The sequence below is a fragment of the Oncorhynchus gorbuscha genome, unplaced genomic scaffold, assembly GCF_021184085.1.
Source record: "Oncorhynchus gorbuscha isolate QuinsamMale2020 ecotype Even-year unplaced genomic scaffold, OgorEven_v1.0 Un_scaffold_396, whole genome shotgun sequence".
Classification (NCBI taxonomy): domain Eukaryota; kingdom Metazoa; phylum Chordata; class Actinopteri; order Salmoniformes; family Salmonidae; genus Oncorhynchus; species Oncorhynchus gorbuscha.
The window spans coordinates 530,263-547,762 of NW_025745243.1; the positions used below are offsets into that span (position 1 = coordinate 530,263).

General features: G+C 48.6%; 2 protein-coding genes across 2 annotated transcripts in view; both read left to right on the forward strand.

The window, feature by feature from the left end:
- Positions 1-2,460: 2,460 nt before the first annotated feature.
- On the forward strand, positions 2,461-13,784 carry LOC124018137 (trinucleotide repeat-containing gene 18 protein-like). The gene is made up of 8 exons (XM_046333411.1): positions 2,461-2,642; positions 3,558-3,640; positions 6,488-6,687; positions 8,302-8,409; positions 8,484-8,671; positions 9,337-9,433; positions 9,517-9,696; positions 12,831-13,784. Exons 3-8 carry the CDS (start codon positions 6,519-6,521, stop codon positions 13,640-13,642), a joined length of 1,554 nt encoding a protein of 517 aa, XP_046189367.1. The 5' UTR covers positions 2,461-2,642; positions 3,558-3,640; positions 6,488-6,518; the 3' UTR covers positions 13,643-13,784.
- Positions 13,768-17,500, forward strand: part of LOC124018124 (trinucleotide repeat-containing gene 18 protein-like) — a 73,788-nt gene continuing 70,055 nt past the window's right edge. The window contains 2 exon segments of the mRNA XM_046333399.1: positions 13,768-13,936; positions 16,621-16,769. Of these exon segments, the coding sequence (XP_046189355.1) occupies positions 13,879-13,936; positions 16,621-16,769 (207 nt within the window). The 5' untranslated portion in view covers positions 13,768-13,878.

Genomic DNA, 17,500 nt, shown 5'->3' on the forward strand with positions numbered 1-17,500 from the left:
GGTGGTGGTGTTGTTGTTGGAGGATGAGGTGGTGGTGGTGTTGTTGGAGGATGAGGTGATGGTGGTGTTGTTGGAGGATGTGGTGGTGGTGTTGTTGTTGGAGGATGAGGTGGTGGTGGTGTTGTTGGAGGATGAGGTGATGGTGTTGTTGTTGGAGGATGAGGTGATGGTGGTGTTGTTGGAGGATGAGGTGATGGTGGTGTTGTTGGAGGATGAGGTGATGGTGGTGTTGTTGGAGGATGAGGTGATGGTGGTGTTGTTGGAGGATGAGGTGATGGTGGTGTTGTTGGAGGATGAGGTGATGGTGGTGTTGTTGGAGGATGAGGTGATGGTGGTGTTGTTGGAGGATGAGGTGATGGTGGTGTTGTTGGAGGATGAGGTGATGGTGTTGGGGTGATGGTGTTGGAGGATGAGGTGATGGTGTTGTTGTTGGAGGATGTGGTGATGGTGTTGGTGTTGGAGGATGAGGTGATGGTGTTGGTGTTGGGAGGATGAGGTGAAGGGTGTTGTTGGAGGATGAGGTGATGGTGGTGTTGTTGGAGGATGAGGTGATGGTGTTGTTGGAGGATGTGGTGTTGTTGGAGGATGAGGTGATGGTGGTGTTGTTGGAGGATGTGGTGATGGTGTTGGTGTTGGAGGATGAGGGTGGTGGTGTTGTTGGAGGATGTGGTCTGATGGTGTTGTGATGTTTGTGTTCCAGAGAGGTTCTTCCTGCCGGTGTCGTTATCTCCCAGCCGCCTCTCCAACCCTTCTCCGTCCCCCCAGTTCCACCCCCAGAGTAGCTCCCGGGAGGGGGCAGGGACCGAGACAGACTCTACCGTGAGGAGAGGGAGGGAGCCTCAGGAGGGGCAGGGACCGAGACAGACTCTACCGTGAGGAGAGGGGAGAGAGGAGCTCCCAGGAGGGGCAGGACGGGAGACAGACTCTACCGTGTGGCGAGGGAGAGGGAGGAGCCTCAGGAGGGGGCAGAGACCGAGACAGACTCTACCACGAGGAGAGGGAGAGAGAGGAGCCCCAGGGAGGGGGCAGAGAGATACCCTACCGCGAGGAGAGAGAGGCGAGAGGGAGCCTGGTCCATACAGTGTGGTAGATCTGACACAGGATGGGAGGAGTGGAGAGAGAGAACGCCACAGAGAACGAGAGAGACGGAGCGTAGATGGAGACCGAGAGAGAGAAAGAGAGGTTTTCCTCCACCACCCTGCTTCGACCCCCCCAGGGCTCCTCCTTCTGGGCGTTACCCAGAGACTGATGACACACCCACTCGCTCCCCCAACCCTAACCCTAGCCCCCACACACACACAGACAGGCTGAGGAAGACTGAATCTATCTACAGCGGTGGGGATTCCTCCCTGGCCCCGCCTACCCTGCACACCGGGAGCCTATCAGGGAACAGCGTGTGAGCGCGCCCACTTACGTGCCTTCTGTGGAGGTCTATGATGAGCAGATCGGCCCGATCCAGATCGCACGCAGGCCAGGGACAAACAGGACAAACTGAGAGAAAGAGAGAGAGAAAAGAGAGAGAGAAAAGAGAAAGAGAGAGAGAGAGAGAGAGAGAGAAAGAGAGAGCGAGAGGTTTCCTGAAAGACACTATCGGACCGGCTGCGCTCTCTTCCTGGTGATTTGTCCAATCAGAGAGAGCGGGAGGAGGGCTCTGTGATCTGCTCCAACGGTTCGGCGCTGAAACGAGACGGTTACGTCAGCCAATCAGGGGTTCAGCCGGACCCCAGGGACACGCCAAAACATGCCATCCGATTGGGCTTGGAGCGGGTGGGGGGAAGGGCCTAAATGGAACCCCATCAGCCCATTGGTCAACTACGCCACCAGTCATATGGCAGCTCTGGCCTCCCAGCACGGACACGCACACTCCGCACAGCAGGCACGCACACACACTCAGCTCCTCACACAACTCAGCCGGCCCTCCAACCCCACACACCCCAACACAGACACACACCAAACCTCACACCACAACCAACAGGAACTCCCCCTTCCAACCCCCACACACCCCAACACAGACACACACACTCAACCCTCACACCATAACCAACAGGAACTCAACAGACCCCCTTCCAACCCCCACACACTCCAACACAGACACACACACTCAACCCTCACACCATAACCAACAGGAACTCAACACCCCCTTCCAACCCCCACACACTCCAACACAGACACACACATTCCCCACCCTCCGCCCCAACCCCAGAGGGAGGGAGGACAGGGGCGCTACATGGACACCTCAGCCCTGTACCGCCCAGTTGGGGGAAGGAGAGGCAGTGGAGGAGGAGGGTCTGAGGGGGAGCAGACGGAGGAGAGGTGTCGGCCATGCAGAGTCTTATCAAATACAGTGGGGCCTTCCCACCTGAACGCCAGGGGGTCCTCCAGGCAGAACACTGACAACCAAGCCGCGTTCGGAGGGCTGGCGTTCATGAGGCTGGAGGGAGAGGAGGAGGAGCGGGGGAGGCTGATGAAGAGAGAGCAGGAGCGTCCCGACAGCTCTCGGTCGTTGGGACGCGGCGAAGGGGCGGGGCCAGGCGAGGGTGGGGGAGAGGTCCGTCACCCTCCTGTTGGGATAGCTGTGGCAGTGGCCAGACAGAGCAATACAGACTCCCAGAGACCTCTACAACTGCACGCAGGGGTTAAAGGTGAGACTATTTATTTACATCTTATAGCAAGGGGACAGCTGTTGTTTAGATATGGGGGGGACAAACAGTTTTGTTTTGACATTTTAAGACACTTCCTACAATTCTACACAGTTTTTTCACACACCGAAATTCTTGCATCCTGTTAGTGAGCATTTCTCCTTTGCCAAGATAATCCATCCACCTGACAGGTGTGGCATATCAAGAAGCTGATTAAAACAGCATGATCATTACACAGGTGCACCTTGTGCTGGGGACAGGCCACTAAAATGTGAAGTTACCACAAAAATGCCACGGATTTTCTCAAGTTTGTATTTAATCTGTTAAAAATTTTCTTATGTTTATTTTATATATATATATATAAATATATATAGATATATATATAAAACATGAGATTCTTTTTTATATATATTTTTTTGTTAATTGTATCCCTTTTTCTCCACAATTTCTGGTATCCAATTGGTCGTCCAACAGATGCATATCTGTATTCCCAGTCATGTGAAATCCATAGATTAATTAATTTAAATATACATAGATTAATTAATTTAAATATACATAGATTAATTTATTTAAATATACATAGATTGGTTCATTTAAATATCCATAAATTAAGTAATTTTAATATCCATAGATTAATTCATTAAAATAGCCACAGATTAATTAATTAAAATATACATAGATTAATTAATTTAAATATACATAGATTGATTCATTTAAATATCCATAGATTGATTAATTTAGATATCCACAGATTGATTAATTTAAATATACATAGATTGATTAATTTACATATCCATAGATTAATTAATTTAAATATCCATAGATTTTAAGTTCTGTATATGTTAATATACCAGATATCACCAAATCTACTGTTGTTGTGCATTATGGATCACTATGTTCTATTCTGTCGTCAAACAGACGAGGAGCGGGGGGGACGAGCGAGCCCGTCACCGTGGTGACAGACTGGGGTGCCTGGAGCGTGAGCAGGAGAAGTTGCTCAGGTTAGGGGGCGTGACTAACGGCTCACCTGTGATAGGCTGCAGTAAAGGCAGTCTGTCACATTTTCTGACCTGCAACCTGTTAGGAAACTGTAGTGGTTAGATATATAACCTCTTAGCTTGATTCCCTTGTTGGGTTAGGGGTTGATTCCCTGGTTGGGGGTTGATCCCTGGTTGGGTTGGGGGTTGTTTCCCTGGTTGGGTTGGGGTTGATTCCTGGTTGGGGTTTATCCCCTGGTAGGGTTAGGGGTTGATCCCCTGGTAGGGTTGGGGGTTGATTCCTGGTAGGGTTGGGGGTTGATTCCCTGGTTGGGTTAGGGGTTGATTCCCTGGTTGGGTTGGGGGTTGTTTCCCTTGTTGGGTTAGGGGTTGATTCCCTGGTTGGGTTGGGGGTTGATTCCCTGGTTGGGTTGGGGGTTGTTTCCCTTGTTGGGTTAGGGGTTGATTCCCTGGTTGGGTTGGGGGTTGATTCCCTGGTGGGGTTGTTTCCCTGGTTGGGTTGGGGGTTGTTTCCCTGGTTGGGTTGGGGGTTGTTTCCCTGGTGGGGTTAGGGGTTGATTCCCTGGTTAGGGGTTGATTCCCTGGTTAGGGGTTGATTCCCTGGTTGGGTTGGGAATTGATTCCCTGGTTAGGGTTAGATTCCCTGGTTGGGTTGGGAATTGATTCCCTGGTTAGGGGTTGATTTCCTGGTTGGGTTGGGAATTGATTCCCTGGTTAGGGGTTGATTCCCTGGTTGGGTTGGGAATTGATTCCCTGGTTAGGGGTAGATAATAATAATAATAATAGATTCCCTGGTGGGTTGGGAATTGATTCCCTGGTTAGGGGTTGATTCCCTGGTTGGGTTGGGAATTGATTCCCTGGTTAGGGGTTGATTCCCTGGTTAGGGGTTGATTCCTGGTTAGGGGTTGATTCCTGGTTAGGGGGTTGATTCCCTGGTTAGGGGTTGATTCCCTGGTGGGGTTGGGGGTAGATTCCCTGGTGGGGTTGGGGGTTGATTCCCTGTTTTTTTTTTTTTTTTAACCTTTATTTTACTAGGCAAGTCAGTTAAGAACAAATTCTTATTTTCAATGACGTCCTAGGAACAGTGGGTTAACTGCCTGTTCAGGGGCAGAACGACAGATTTGTACCTTGTCAGCTCGGGGATTTGAACTTGCAACCTTTCGGTTAGGGGTTGATTCCCTGGTTGGGTTGGGAATTGATTCCCTGGTGGGGTTGGGGGTAGATTCCCGGTGGGGTTGGGGGTAGATTCCCGGTGGGGTTGGGGATTGATTCCCGGGTGGGGTTGGGGTTGATTCCCAGGTGGGGTTGGGGGTTGATTCCCTGGATGGGTTGTTTCCCTGGTGGGGTTGGGAATTGATTCCCTGGTGGGGTTGGGGGTAGATTTCCCTGGTGAGGTTGGGGGTAGATTTCCCTGGTGGGGTTGGGGGTAGATTTCCCTGGTGGGGTTGGGGGTAGAGATTTCCTGGTGGGGTTGGGGGTGATTCCTGGTGGGGTTGGGGTAGATTTCCTGGTGGGGTTGGGGGTTGATTCCCTGGTGGGGTTGGGGGTAGATTCCCTGGATGGGTTGTTTCCCTGGTGGGGTTGGGAATTGATTCCCTGGTGTGGTTGGGGGTAGATTCCCTGGTGGGGTTGGGGGTGGGGGTAGATTTCCCTGGTGGGGTTGGGGTTAGATTTCCCTGGTGGGGTTGGGGGTAGATTCCCTGGTGGGGTTGGGGGTTGATTCCCTGGTGGGGTTGGGGGTTGATTCCCTGGTGGGGTTGGGGGTTGATTCCCTGGTGGGGTTGGGGGTTGATTCCCTGGTGGGGTTGGGGTTGATTCCCTGGTGGGGTTGGGGGTTGATTCCCTGGTGGGGTTGGGGTTGATTCCCTGGTTGGGTTGGGGGGGGTTGATTCCTGGTTGGGTTGGGGGTTGATTCCCTGGTTGGGTGAGGGGTTGATTCCCTGGTTGGGTGAGGGGTTGATTCCCTGGTTGGGTGAGGGGTTGATTCCCTGGTTGGGTTGGGGGTTGATTCCCTGGTTGGGTTGGGGTTGATCCCTGGTTGATCCCTGGGTTAGGGTTGATTCCCTGGTGGGGTTGGGGTTGATTCCCTGGTTGGGTTTGGGTTGATTCCTGGTTGGGTTGGGTGTTGATTCCCTGGTTGGGTTGGGTGTTGATTCCTGGTTGGGTTAGGGGGTTGATTCCCTGGTTGGGTTAGGGTTGATTCCTGGTTGGGTTAGGGGTTGATTCCTGGTTGGGTTGGGGTTGATTCCCTGGTTGGGTTGGGGTTGATTCCTGGTTGGGTTGGGGGTTGATTCCCTGGTTGGGTTAGGGGGTTGATTCCCTGGTTGGGGGTTGATTCCCTGGTGGGTTTGGGGTTGATTCCCGGGTTGGGTTTGGGGGTTGATTTCCTGGTTGGGGGTTGATTTCCTGGTTGGGGGTTGATTTCCTGGTTGGGGTTGATTTCCTGGTTGGGGTTGATTCCCTGGTTGGGGGTTGATTCCTGGTTGGGTTGGGGGTTGATTCCCTGGTTGGGTTGGGGGTTGATTCCCTGGTTGGGTTAGGTGTTGATTCCTGGTTAGCGGTTGATTCCCTGGTTAGGGATTGATTCCCTGGTTGGGTTAGGGGTTGATTCCCTGGTTAGGGGTTGATTCCCTGGTTGGGTTGGGGTTGATTCCCTGGTTGTGTTGATTCTCTTGTGCCTGAAGTGTGTGCACTCTATCACTCCATATCAAGGATGGATATAAAGAGTGTTATGAATTAGGTGTGTGTGTGTGTGTGTGTGTGTGTGTGTGTGTGTGTGTGTGTGTGTGTGTGTGTGTGTGTGTGTGTGTGTGTGTGTGTGTGTGTGTGTGTGTGTGTGTGTGTGATCAGAGAGAGTAAGGAGCTGGCAGAGTTCACCCAGATGCACCCCCCCTTGGTGTCCAGCGCCCTGAACTCTAACCTCATGACCTCCAACCTCATGGTGACTGGAGGCTCCGCCCGCTGGCCCCACGACCCCTCCCCCCTGACCTCTCACTCCTGGATGCCCCGCCAAGGAGCACCGCCCATCTGGCTGTCGGGATCCCCCTACGGTACAGACACGCTATACTCTCTATAACCACTATGCCCACTACACACACACTATACCCACTACACACCCACTATACCCTCTATAACCACTATGCCCACTACACACACACTACACACCCACTATACCCACTACACACCCGCTATACCCACTACACACCCGCTATACCCACTACACACCCACTATACCCTCTATAACCACTATGCCCACTACATACACACTACACACCCACTATACCCACTACACACCCACTATACCCACTATACCCACTACACACCCACTATACCCTCTATAACCACTATGCCCACTACACCACTACACACCCACTATATCCACTACACATCCACTATATCCACTATACCCACTATATCCACACACACACACTATACCCACTATATCCACTATACCCACTATATCCACTATATCCACACACACTATACCCACTATATCCACACACACTATACCCACTATATCCACTATATCCACTATATCCACACACACTATACCCACTATATCCACTATACCCACTATATCCACTATATCCACACACACTATACACACTATATCCACTTTTCCCACTACACACTATACCCACTACACACACACTATACCCACTACACACACACTATATCCACTACATACCCACTACACACACACACACTATACCCACTGCACACCCACTATACCCACTACACACACACTATACCCACTACACACCCACTATACACACTATACCCACCATATCCATTATACCCACCACACACACAGACACACTATATCCACTCTACCCACTACACACTATATCCACTACACACACACACACACACACACTATACCCACCTCACACATTGTACCCACTTTACCCACTACACACACACTATACCCACTATATCCACTATACCCACCTCTCACACTGTACCCACTTTACCCACTAAACACACACTATACCCACTATAACCACACTATTTCCCCTATATCCACACTATACCCACTATACCCACACTATTTCCACTATATCCACACTATACCCACTATACCCACACTATTTCCACCATATCCACACTATACCCACTATACACACACACCCTATTTCCACTATACCCACACTATACCCACTATACCCACACACATTATTTCCATTATACCCACTATACCCACACTATTTCCACCATATCCACACTATACCCCCCCCACACACACACTACCATACCCACTATACCCCCCACACACACACTATACCCCCACACACACACACTATACCCACTATACCCCCCCACACACACACTATACCCACTATACCCACACACACACTATATCCACTATACCAACTATATCCACACACACACTATACACACACTATATCTACACACACTATACCCACTACACACCCACTATATCTACACACACTATATCCACTACACACCCACTATACCCACTACACACACACTATACCCACTACACACCCACTATACACACTATACCCACCATATCCACTATATATATATATCTATCTATCTATCTATATATATATGTCTCTCTATGTCTCTCTCCCTGTCTCTCTCCCCTGTCTCTCTCCTGTCTCTCTCCCCGTCTCTCTCCCTGTCTCTCTCCGCCCCAGGTTTAGGCCCCTCTCCGCTGCACCAGGCCCTCCCTCCCTACCAGCTGGCCAGAGACCCCCAGTCAGGACAGCTGATGGTTATAGCCACAGAACACATCCCACGCTACGGTACGATGTGAGGATGACTGGGGTGTGTGGAACACTGCTTTGATCATGCATAACCTTATATCGTGTCCCCGTAGGAGGAGATGTGTTGGATGGGGGTGGCGCCCCCCAGTGGCCAGGGGTGTACGGAGCAGGCAGTTCTCTGCAACATGCCGCTCAGCTGCAGATGTTGTCACAGCAACAGATGCTGAGGCAACATGAGCTGGTGATGATTCAACAACATGCTGCTCAGGTCCTGGAGCTGCAGAGGAACGCTCAACTGATGGTGAGGACGCACCTGATGCACACCTGATGCACACCTGATGCACACCTGATGCACACCTGATGCACACCTGATGCGCACCTGATGCGCACCTGATGCGCACCTGATGCGCACCTGATGCGCACCTGATGCGCACCTGATGCGCACCTGATGCGCACCTGATACACATCTGACCTGGTGCTGACAGCACCTGATACACACCTGACTGGTGCTGATGCACACCTGATGCACACCTGACTGGTGCTGACACACCTGATACACCACCTGACTGGTACACACCTGATACACACCTGACTGGTGCTGACACACCTGATACACACCTAACTGGTGCTGACACACCTGATACACACCTGATACACACCTGACTGGTGCTGACACACCTGATACACACCTAACTGGATACATACCTGATACACACCTGATGACAGACCTGATACACACACACCTGATACACACCTGACTACGCACCTGACAGACCTGATACACACCTGACTGGTGCTGACAGACCTGATACACACCTGACTGGTGCTGACAGACCTGATACACACCTGACTGACAGACCTGACTGGTGCTGACAGACACACCTGACTGGTGCTGACAGACCTGATACACACCTGACTGGTGCTGACACACCTGATACACACCTAACCCCCCTCTCTCTGTTGTAGGAGCGTCTGAAGGCCAGTGAACAGAGGGCAGAGCTAGAAGAGAAGACCAATAAGAGGTGTTCCGAGCCCAAACCCCGCCCCTCGCCACGCCCCCACTGCCTCCCCCTCCCTCCACTGCCATAAAACTCCTCTCCGTTCACCTCCCCCTCCACCTCCTCCCTCACCCCCTGTCCTCCCCAGGCCCACTCTCCAACACCCGGAGGTCCAGAGAGAGAGGTCTCACCCTTCCTCTCCCTTCCTCGCCCTCCCGCCCCACACTCTGCCTCCCCCTGAGACCCAAACAGGACACTGACGAGGGAGAGGAGGAGGGGGAGAGAGGGGGAGAAACAGACCACCGCCCCTATCACCGAATCTACACAGGTGAGCATCCTGTTAAAACTAATATTCTATTCTGTTACATTCTATTGTTGTATTCTATTCTGTTATAATATAATGCTATTATGTTACATTCTATTGTTGTATTCTATTGTATTATATTATATTCTGTTATAATAGAATGCTATTCTGTTACATTCTATTGTTGTATTCTATTGTATTATATTCTATTCTGTTATAATAGAATGCTATTCTGTTACATTCTATTGTTGTATTCTATTGTATTCTATTATGATATAATGCTATTATGTTACATTCTATTGTTGTATTCTATTTTATTATATTCTATTCTGTTATAATAGAATGCTATTCTGTTACATTCTATTGTTGTATTCTATTGTATTATATTCTATTCTGTTATAATAGAATGCTATTCTGTTACATTCTATTGTTGTATTCTGTTGTATTATATTATATTCTGTTATAATAGAATGCTATTCTGTTACATTCTATTGTTGTATTCTATTGTATTCTATTCTGTTATAATAGAATGCTATTCTGTTACATTCTATTATTGTATTCTGTTGTATTCTGTTACATTCTATTGTTGTATTCTATTGTATTATATTATATTCTGTTATAATAGAATGCTATTCTGTTACATTCTATTGTTGTATTCTATTGTATTATATTATATTCTGGTATAATAGAATGCTATTCTGTTACATTCTATTGTTGTATTCTGTTACATTCTATTGTTGTATTCTATTGTATTATATTATATTCTGTTATAATAGAATGTTATTCTGTTACATTCTATTGTTGTATTCTATTGTATTATATTATATTCTGTTATAATAGAATGCTATTCTGTTACATTCTATTGTTGTATTCTATTGTATTCTATTATAATATAATGCTATTCTGTTACATTCTATTGTCGTATTCTATTGTATTATATTCTATTCTGTTATAATAGAATGCTATTCTGTTACATTCTATTGTTGTATTCTATTGTATTATATTATATTCTGTTATAATAGAATGCTATTCTGTTACATTCTATTGTTGTATTCTATTGTATTCTATTATATTCTGTTACATTCTATTGTTGTATTCTATTGTATTATATTCTATTCTGTTATAATAGAATGTTATTCTGTTACATTCTATTGTTGTATTCTATTGTATTATATTATATTCTGTTATAATAGAATGCTATTCTGTTACATTCTATTGTTGTATTCTATTGTATTATATTCTATTCTGTTATAATAGAATACTATTCTGTTACATTCTATTGTTGTATTCTGTTGTATTCTATTATATTCTGTTACATTCTATGATTGTATTCTATTGTATTATATTATATTCTGTTATAATAGAATGTTATTCTGTTACATTCTATTGTTGTATTCTATTATAATATAATGCTATTCTGTTACATTCTATGGTTGTATTCTATTGTATTATATTATATTCTGTTATAATAGAATGTTATTCTGTTACATTCTATTGTTGTATTCTATTATAATATAATGCTATTCTGTTACATTCTATTGTTGTATTCTATTGTATTATATTATATTCTGTTACATTCTATTGTTGTATTCTATTGTATTATATTATAATATAATGCTATTCTGTTACATTCTGTTGTTGTATTCTATTATAATATAATGCTATTCTGTTACATTCTATTGTTGTATTCTATTGTATTATATTATATTCTGTTACATTCTATTGTTGTATTCTATTGTATTCTGTTATAATAGAATGCTATTCTGTTACATTCTATTGTTGTATTATATTATATTCTGTTACATTCTATTATTTTATTATATTGTATTGTTATATTCTATTCTGTTACATTCTATTGTTGTATTCTATTGTTGTATTCTATTGTTGTATTATATTGTTAAATTCTATTCTGTTACATTGTATTGTTGTATTCTATAAATTCTATTTTTACATTCTATTCTGTTACATTATATTCTGTTGCATTCTGTATTGTTGTATTCTATTGTTGTATTCTATTGTTGTATTCTATTGTTGTATTCTATTGTTATATTCTATTGTTACATTCTGTTCTGTTACATTATATTCTGTTGTATTATATTGTTGTATTCTATACATTCTATTTTTACATTCTATTATGTTACATTATATTCTGTTGCATTCTGTATTGTTGTATTCTATTGTTGTATTCTATTGTTGTATTCTATTGTTACATTCTGTTCTGTTACATTATATTCTGTTGTATTCTATTGTTGTATTCTATAAATTCTATTTTTACATTCTATTCTGTTACATTCTATTCTGTTATTCTATTGTATTATATTCTATTATGGTGTATTCTATTCTACTATTGTGATTCTATTGTTCTGTTGAATTCAATTCTCTTATTCTATAGTTGTTCTGTTGAATTCAATTCTCTTATTCTCTAATTGAATTCTAGTCTTTTATTCTCTAATTGAATTCTAGTCTTATTCTCTTATTCTCTAATTGAATTCTAGTCTTTATTCTCTAGTTGAATTCTAGTCTTATTCTCTATTCTCTAGTTGAATTCTAGTCTCTTATTCTCTAGTTGAATTCTAGTCTCTTATTCTCTAGTTGAATTCTAGTCTCTTATTCTCTAGTTGAATTCTAATTTCTAGTCTCTTATTCTCTAATTGAATTCTAGTCTCTTATTCTCTAATTTAATTCTAGTCTCTTATTCTCTAGTTGAATTCTAGTCTCTTATTCTCTAATTTAATTCTAGTCTCTTATTCTCTAGTTGAATTCTAGTCTCTTATTCTCTTATTGAATTCTAGTCTCTTATTCTCTAGTTGTTCTGTTGAATTCTAGTCTCTTATTCTCTAATTGAATTATAGTCTCTTATTCTCTAATTGAATTCTAGTCTCTTATTCTCTTATTGAATTCTAGTCTCTTATTCTCTAGTTGTTCTGTTGAATTCTAGTCTCTTATTCTCTAGTTGAATTCTAGTCTCTTATTCTCTAATTGAATTCTATTCTCTTATTCTCTAGTTGAATTCTAGTCTCTTATTCTCTAGTTGAATTCTAGTCTCTTCTATTATGTTAAATTCTGTTGTGTTGTCTCTATATAACCAGTCTGTTTAGATACACCACTGCTTGATGAGAGGGATCATGTGTGTTATTTACCTGTGTGTGTTTGTACAGATATCACCCCTGGTTACCGTTACCAGTCCATCACCCCGCCGTTCAGCGCCCTATTCCCCCCCCGCCCCCTCCCCCATCCAGCAGGGGGTAACAAACACCCCTCGGTCTCCTCCCTGCCACCACTCCTCCGGGCCACAGCTCCAGACACGAAGCCTCGGGGCCTGGAACTCCGGCCAGACCAGGGGACCACGCTGAAGCATGACCCCGACCAGGAGCCACCCCAGCTGGGCATGAGTCCTGCTGCCCTGGACCCTCAGCTCAGGACCTCCAGCCCTCCAACCCTCAGCCAAATAGAGAGAGACGAAGGGTCAAGCCTCAAACACACACATCTCACACACACACACACACAATTACACACACATCCCAGCCTTACACACCCACATAAATACACCAGCCTCCCCTCAGCCCCCCAGCCCTGTCCTTCTCTACCATCCACACAGCCACATGAACACACCAGCCTCCCCACAGGCCCCCAGCCCTGTCCTCCCCCCACACAGCCACATAAACACACCAGCCTCCCCACAGGCCCCCAGCCCTGTCCTCCCCCCACACAGCCACATAAACACACCAGCCTCCCCACAGGCCCCCAGCCCTGTCCTCCCCCCACACAGCCACAAGAACAACAGACCGAGGAGGAAGAGGAGGAAGCAGGAACGGTCAAGATGGAGGTGTTGACCCACGGCTGCCGAGGAGCCTATCAGCTTCCACCGTCCGTCCCGAAGGTGGAGACTAAACCAGAGGTCGCAGAGAAGTCGAGTCCCGTCCATTACCCATCATGCACCACGGCAAGCTCCAGAGCGACCGGCCTTTAGACCCAGCCCCGACACACACGCATCCTCTCCTCCCCCTCTCTCTCCCTGTCCTCCCTCTCCCTCCCCTCTAAACATCGTCCCTGATGACCCCATGGCTGGTCTGATGACGCTGTTGGCTGCCAGTCAGATGCCCCAGGCTGCCCCCTGCCCTACCCACCCTGCCCCAGACAGAGGCCTCCTCGCTGGGGAGAGACGTGGCCAGTCCTGGGTGTCTGGAGGTCTGGGCTCTGGAGGGGATGACTCTACTCAGCGACATGGCCTCACTAGAGATGGATCGGATACAGCTGGAGCAGGGTGAGGAGGGAGGGAGGAGGAGGAGGGGGGGGGGGAGGGGGTAGAAGGAGAGGAGGGGGGGGGTAGAAGGAGAGGGGAGGAGGGGGGTAGGGAGGGGGGGTAGAAGGAGAGGAGGGGGTAGAAGGAGAGGAGGGGGGGGTAGAAGGAGGGGGAGGGGGAGGAGGAGGGGGGTAGAAGGAGAGGAGGGGGAGGGGAAGGAGAGGGGAGGGGAAGGAGAGAGGGGGTAGAAGGGAGAGAAGGAGAGGGGGGTAGAAGGAGAGGGGGGTAGAAGGAGAGGGGGAGAAGGGAGGAGGGGGTAGAAGGAGAAGGGGAGGAGGAGGGGGGGTAGAAGGGAGGAGGGGGTAGAAGGAGAAGGAGGGGAGGAGAGTAGAAGGAGAGAGGGGGTAGAAGGAGAGGGGGGGAGGGGAAGGAGAGAAGGAGAGGGGGGGGTAGAAGGAGAGGGGGGTAGAAGGAGGGGGTAGAAGGAGAGGGGGTAGAAGGAGAGGGGGTAGGGGAGAGAAGGGGGGTAGAAGGAGAGGAGGGGGTAGAGGGGGAGGAGAGGGCGGGGGGAAGGGGAGGAAGGGGAGAGAAGAGGGAGGTAGAGGGAGGAGGAGGGGGTAGAAGGGAGGGGGGGAGAGGAGGAGGGGGAGGAGGAGGAGAGGAGGGGGAGAAGGGAGAAGGGGTAGGGGGAGAGAAGGAGGAGGAGATGGGAAGGAGAGGGGGAAATAGAAGGAGGAGGGGGGTAGAAGGAGGGGGAGGAGGAGGTAGGGGGAGGAGGAGGGAGGGGGTAGAAGGAGAGGAGGGGGGTAGAAGGAGAGGAGGGGGGTAGAAGGAGGAGGGGGTAGAAGGAGAGGAGGGGGGGGAGGAGGAGAAGGGAGGGGGGTAGAAGGAGGAGAAGGGAGGGGGTAGAAGGAGAGGGGGGTAGAAGGAGAGGGGGGAAGGAGGGAGGGGGTAGAAGGGAGGAGGGGGAGAGAAGGAGGGGGGTAGAAGAAGGGAGGGGGTAGAAGGAGGAGGGGGAGAGGGGGAGAGGGAGGAGGAGGGGGTAGAAGGAGAGGGGGGAGAGGAGGAGGGAGGGAGGAGGAGGGGAGAGGGGGGTAGAGGAGGAGGGGGAGAAGGAGAGAAGGGGAGGGGGAGAGAAGGAGGAGGAGATGGGATAGAGAGGGGAGAGGAGGAGGGGGAGGAGGAGGAGGGAGGAGAGGGGGAAAGGAAGGAGGGAGGGGAAGGAGGAGAGGAGGGGGAGGAGGGGAGGGGGGTAGAAGGAGAGGAGGGGGGTAGAAGGAGAGGAGGGGGGAGAAGGAGGGGGGGAGAAGGAGGGAGGGGGAGGGGAAGGGAGGGGGAGAAGGAGGGGGGAGAGAGGGGGTAGAAGGAGAGGGGGTAGAAGGGAGAGGGGGTAGAAGGAAGGGGGTAGAAGGAGGGAGGGGGGTAGAAGGAGGAGGGGGAGAGAAGGAGGATAGAAGGAGGGGAGGAGAGATGGGGGTAGAAGGAGAGGAGGGGGAGAGAAATGGAAGGGGGAGGGAGGAGGAGGGGGTAGAAGGAGAGGAGGGAGAGGAGGAGGGAAGGAGGGAGGAGGAGGGGGGGGAGAAGGGAGGGGAGGGGGAGAGGAGAGAAGGAAGGAGGGGGGAGAGAAGGAGGAGGAGATGGGATGGGAATGGGAAATGGAATTCAAGGAGGAGGTTCCTGAGAGGAGAGGGGGAAAGGAAGGAGGGAGGGGGTCTGTTTCTCTCTCTGGGAGTCTTTGAATTGACTAATTCTGTGTCTGTCTGTTTCTCTCTGTGTCTGTCTTTTCTCTCTGTGTGTCTGTCTGTTTCTCTCTGTGTCTGTCTGTTTCTCTCTGTGTCTGTCTGTTTCTCTCTGTGTGTCTGTCTGTTTCTCTCTGTGTCTGTCTGTTTCTCTCTGTGTGTCTGTCTGTTTCTCTCTGTCTGTTTCTCTCTCTGTGTGTTTGTCTGTTTCTCTCTGTGTCTGTCTGTTTCTCTCTGTGTGTCTGTCTGTCTGTTTCTCTCTGTGTCTGTCTGTTTCTCTCTGTGTGTCTGTCTGTTTCTCTCTGTTTGTCTGTTTCTCTCTCTGTGTGTTTGTCTGTTTCTCTGTGTGTTTGTCTGTCTGTTTCTCTCTGTGTGTCTGTCTGTTTCTCTCTCTGTGTCTGTCTGTTTCTCTCTCTGTGTCTGTCTTTTTCTCTCTCTGTGTGTCTGTCTGTCTGTTTCTCTCTCTGTGTGTCTGTCTGTCTGTTTCTCTCTCTGTGTGTCTGTCTGTTTCTCTCTCTGTGTGTCTGTCTGTTTCTCTGTGTGTCTGTCTGTTTCTCTGTGTGTTTGTCTGTTTCTCTCTCTGTGTGTTTGTCTGTTTCTCTCTCTGTGTGTTTGTCTGTTTCTCTCTCTGTGTGTTTGTCTGTTTCTCTCTCTGTGTGTTTGTCTGTTTCTCTCTCTGTGTGTTTGTCTGTCTGTTTGTCTCTGTGTGTTTGTCTGTTTGTCTCTGTGTGTGTCTGTTTCTCTGTGTGTTTGTCTGTCTGTTTCTCTCTGTGTGTGTCTGTTTCTCTCTGTGTGTGTGTGTCTGTTTCTCTCTGTGTGTGTGTGTGTCTGTTTTTCTCTCTGTGTGTGTGTGTGTCTGTTTCTCTGTGTGTGTGTGTGTGTGTGTGTGTGTGTGTGTGTGTGTGTGTGTGTGTGTGTGTGTGTGTGTGTGTGTGTGTGTGTGTGTGTGTGTGTGTGTGTGTGTAGGTGAGGTGTTGTGTGGTCTTGACCGCCTGTTAGAGGCAGGTAGAAAGGTGTTGCTGGAGGCCATTGAGAGCCAGTCTCACATCAACCTCCCCAGACAACTACACCCCAGCAAGACCTACAGCTGGAGGATGAGGACAGACCCACAAGAGGTACCAGACTGTAGACCAGGGGGGATGAGGACAGACCCACAGGGGGATGAGGACAGACCCACAGGAGGTACCAGACTGTAGACCTGGGGGGATGAGGACAGACCCACAGGAGGTACCAGACTGTAGACCTGGGGGGATGAGGACAGACCCACAGGAGGTACCAGACTGTAGACCTGGGGGGATGAGGACAGACCCACAGGGGGATGAGGACAGACCCACAGGAGGTACCAGACTGTAGACCTGGGGGATGAGGACAGACCCACAGGGGGATGAGGACAGACCCACAGGAGGTACCAGACTGTAGACCTGGGGGGATGAGGACAGACACACAAGAGGTACCAGACTGTAGACCTGGGGGGATGAGGACAGACCCACAGGAGGATGAGGACAGACCCACAGGAGGTACCAGACTGTAGACCTGGGGGGATGAGGACAGACCCACAGGGGGATGAGGACAGACCCACAGGGGGATGAGGACAGACCCACAGGAGGTACCAGACTGTAGACCTGGGGGGATGAGGACAGACACACAGGAGGTACCAGACTGTAGACCTGGGGGGGATGAGGACAGACCCACAGGAGGTACCAGACTGTAGACCTGGGGGGGATGAGGACAGCCCCACAGGAGGTACCAGACTGTAGACCTGGGGGGATGAGGACAGACCCACAGGGGATGAGGACAGACCCACAGGGGATGAGGACAGACCCACAGGGGGATGAGGACAGACCCA

Coding starts and splice junctions, on each gene's coding strand:
- LOC124018137 (XM_046333411.1), top strand. CDS start 6,519: ATGCACCCCCCCTTGGTGTCCAGCGCCCTGAACTCTAACCTCATGACC. Junction 8,410..8,483: donor AGAACACATCCCACGCTACG/GTACGATGTGAG, acceptor GTGTCCCCGTAG/GAGGAGATGTGTTGGATGGG. Junction 9,697..12,830: donor CTATCACCGAATCTACACAG/GTGAGCATCCTG, acceptor GTGTTTGTACAG/ATATCACCCCTGGTTACCGT.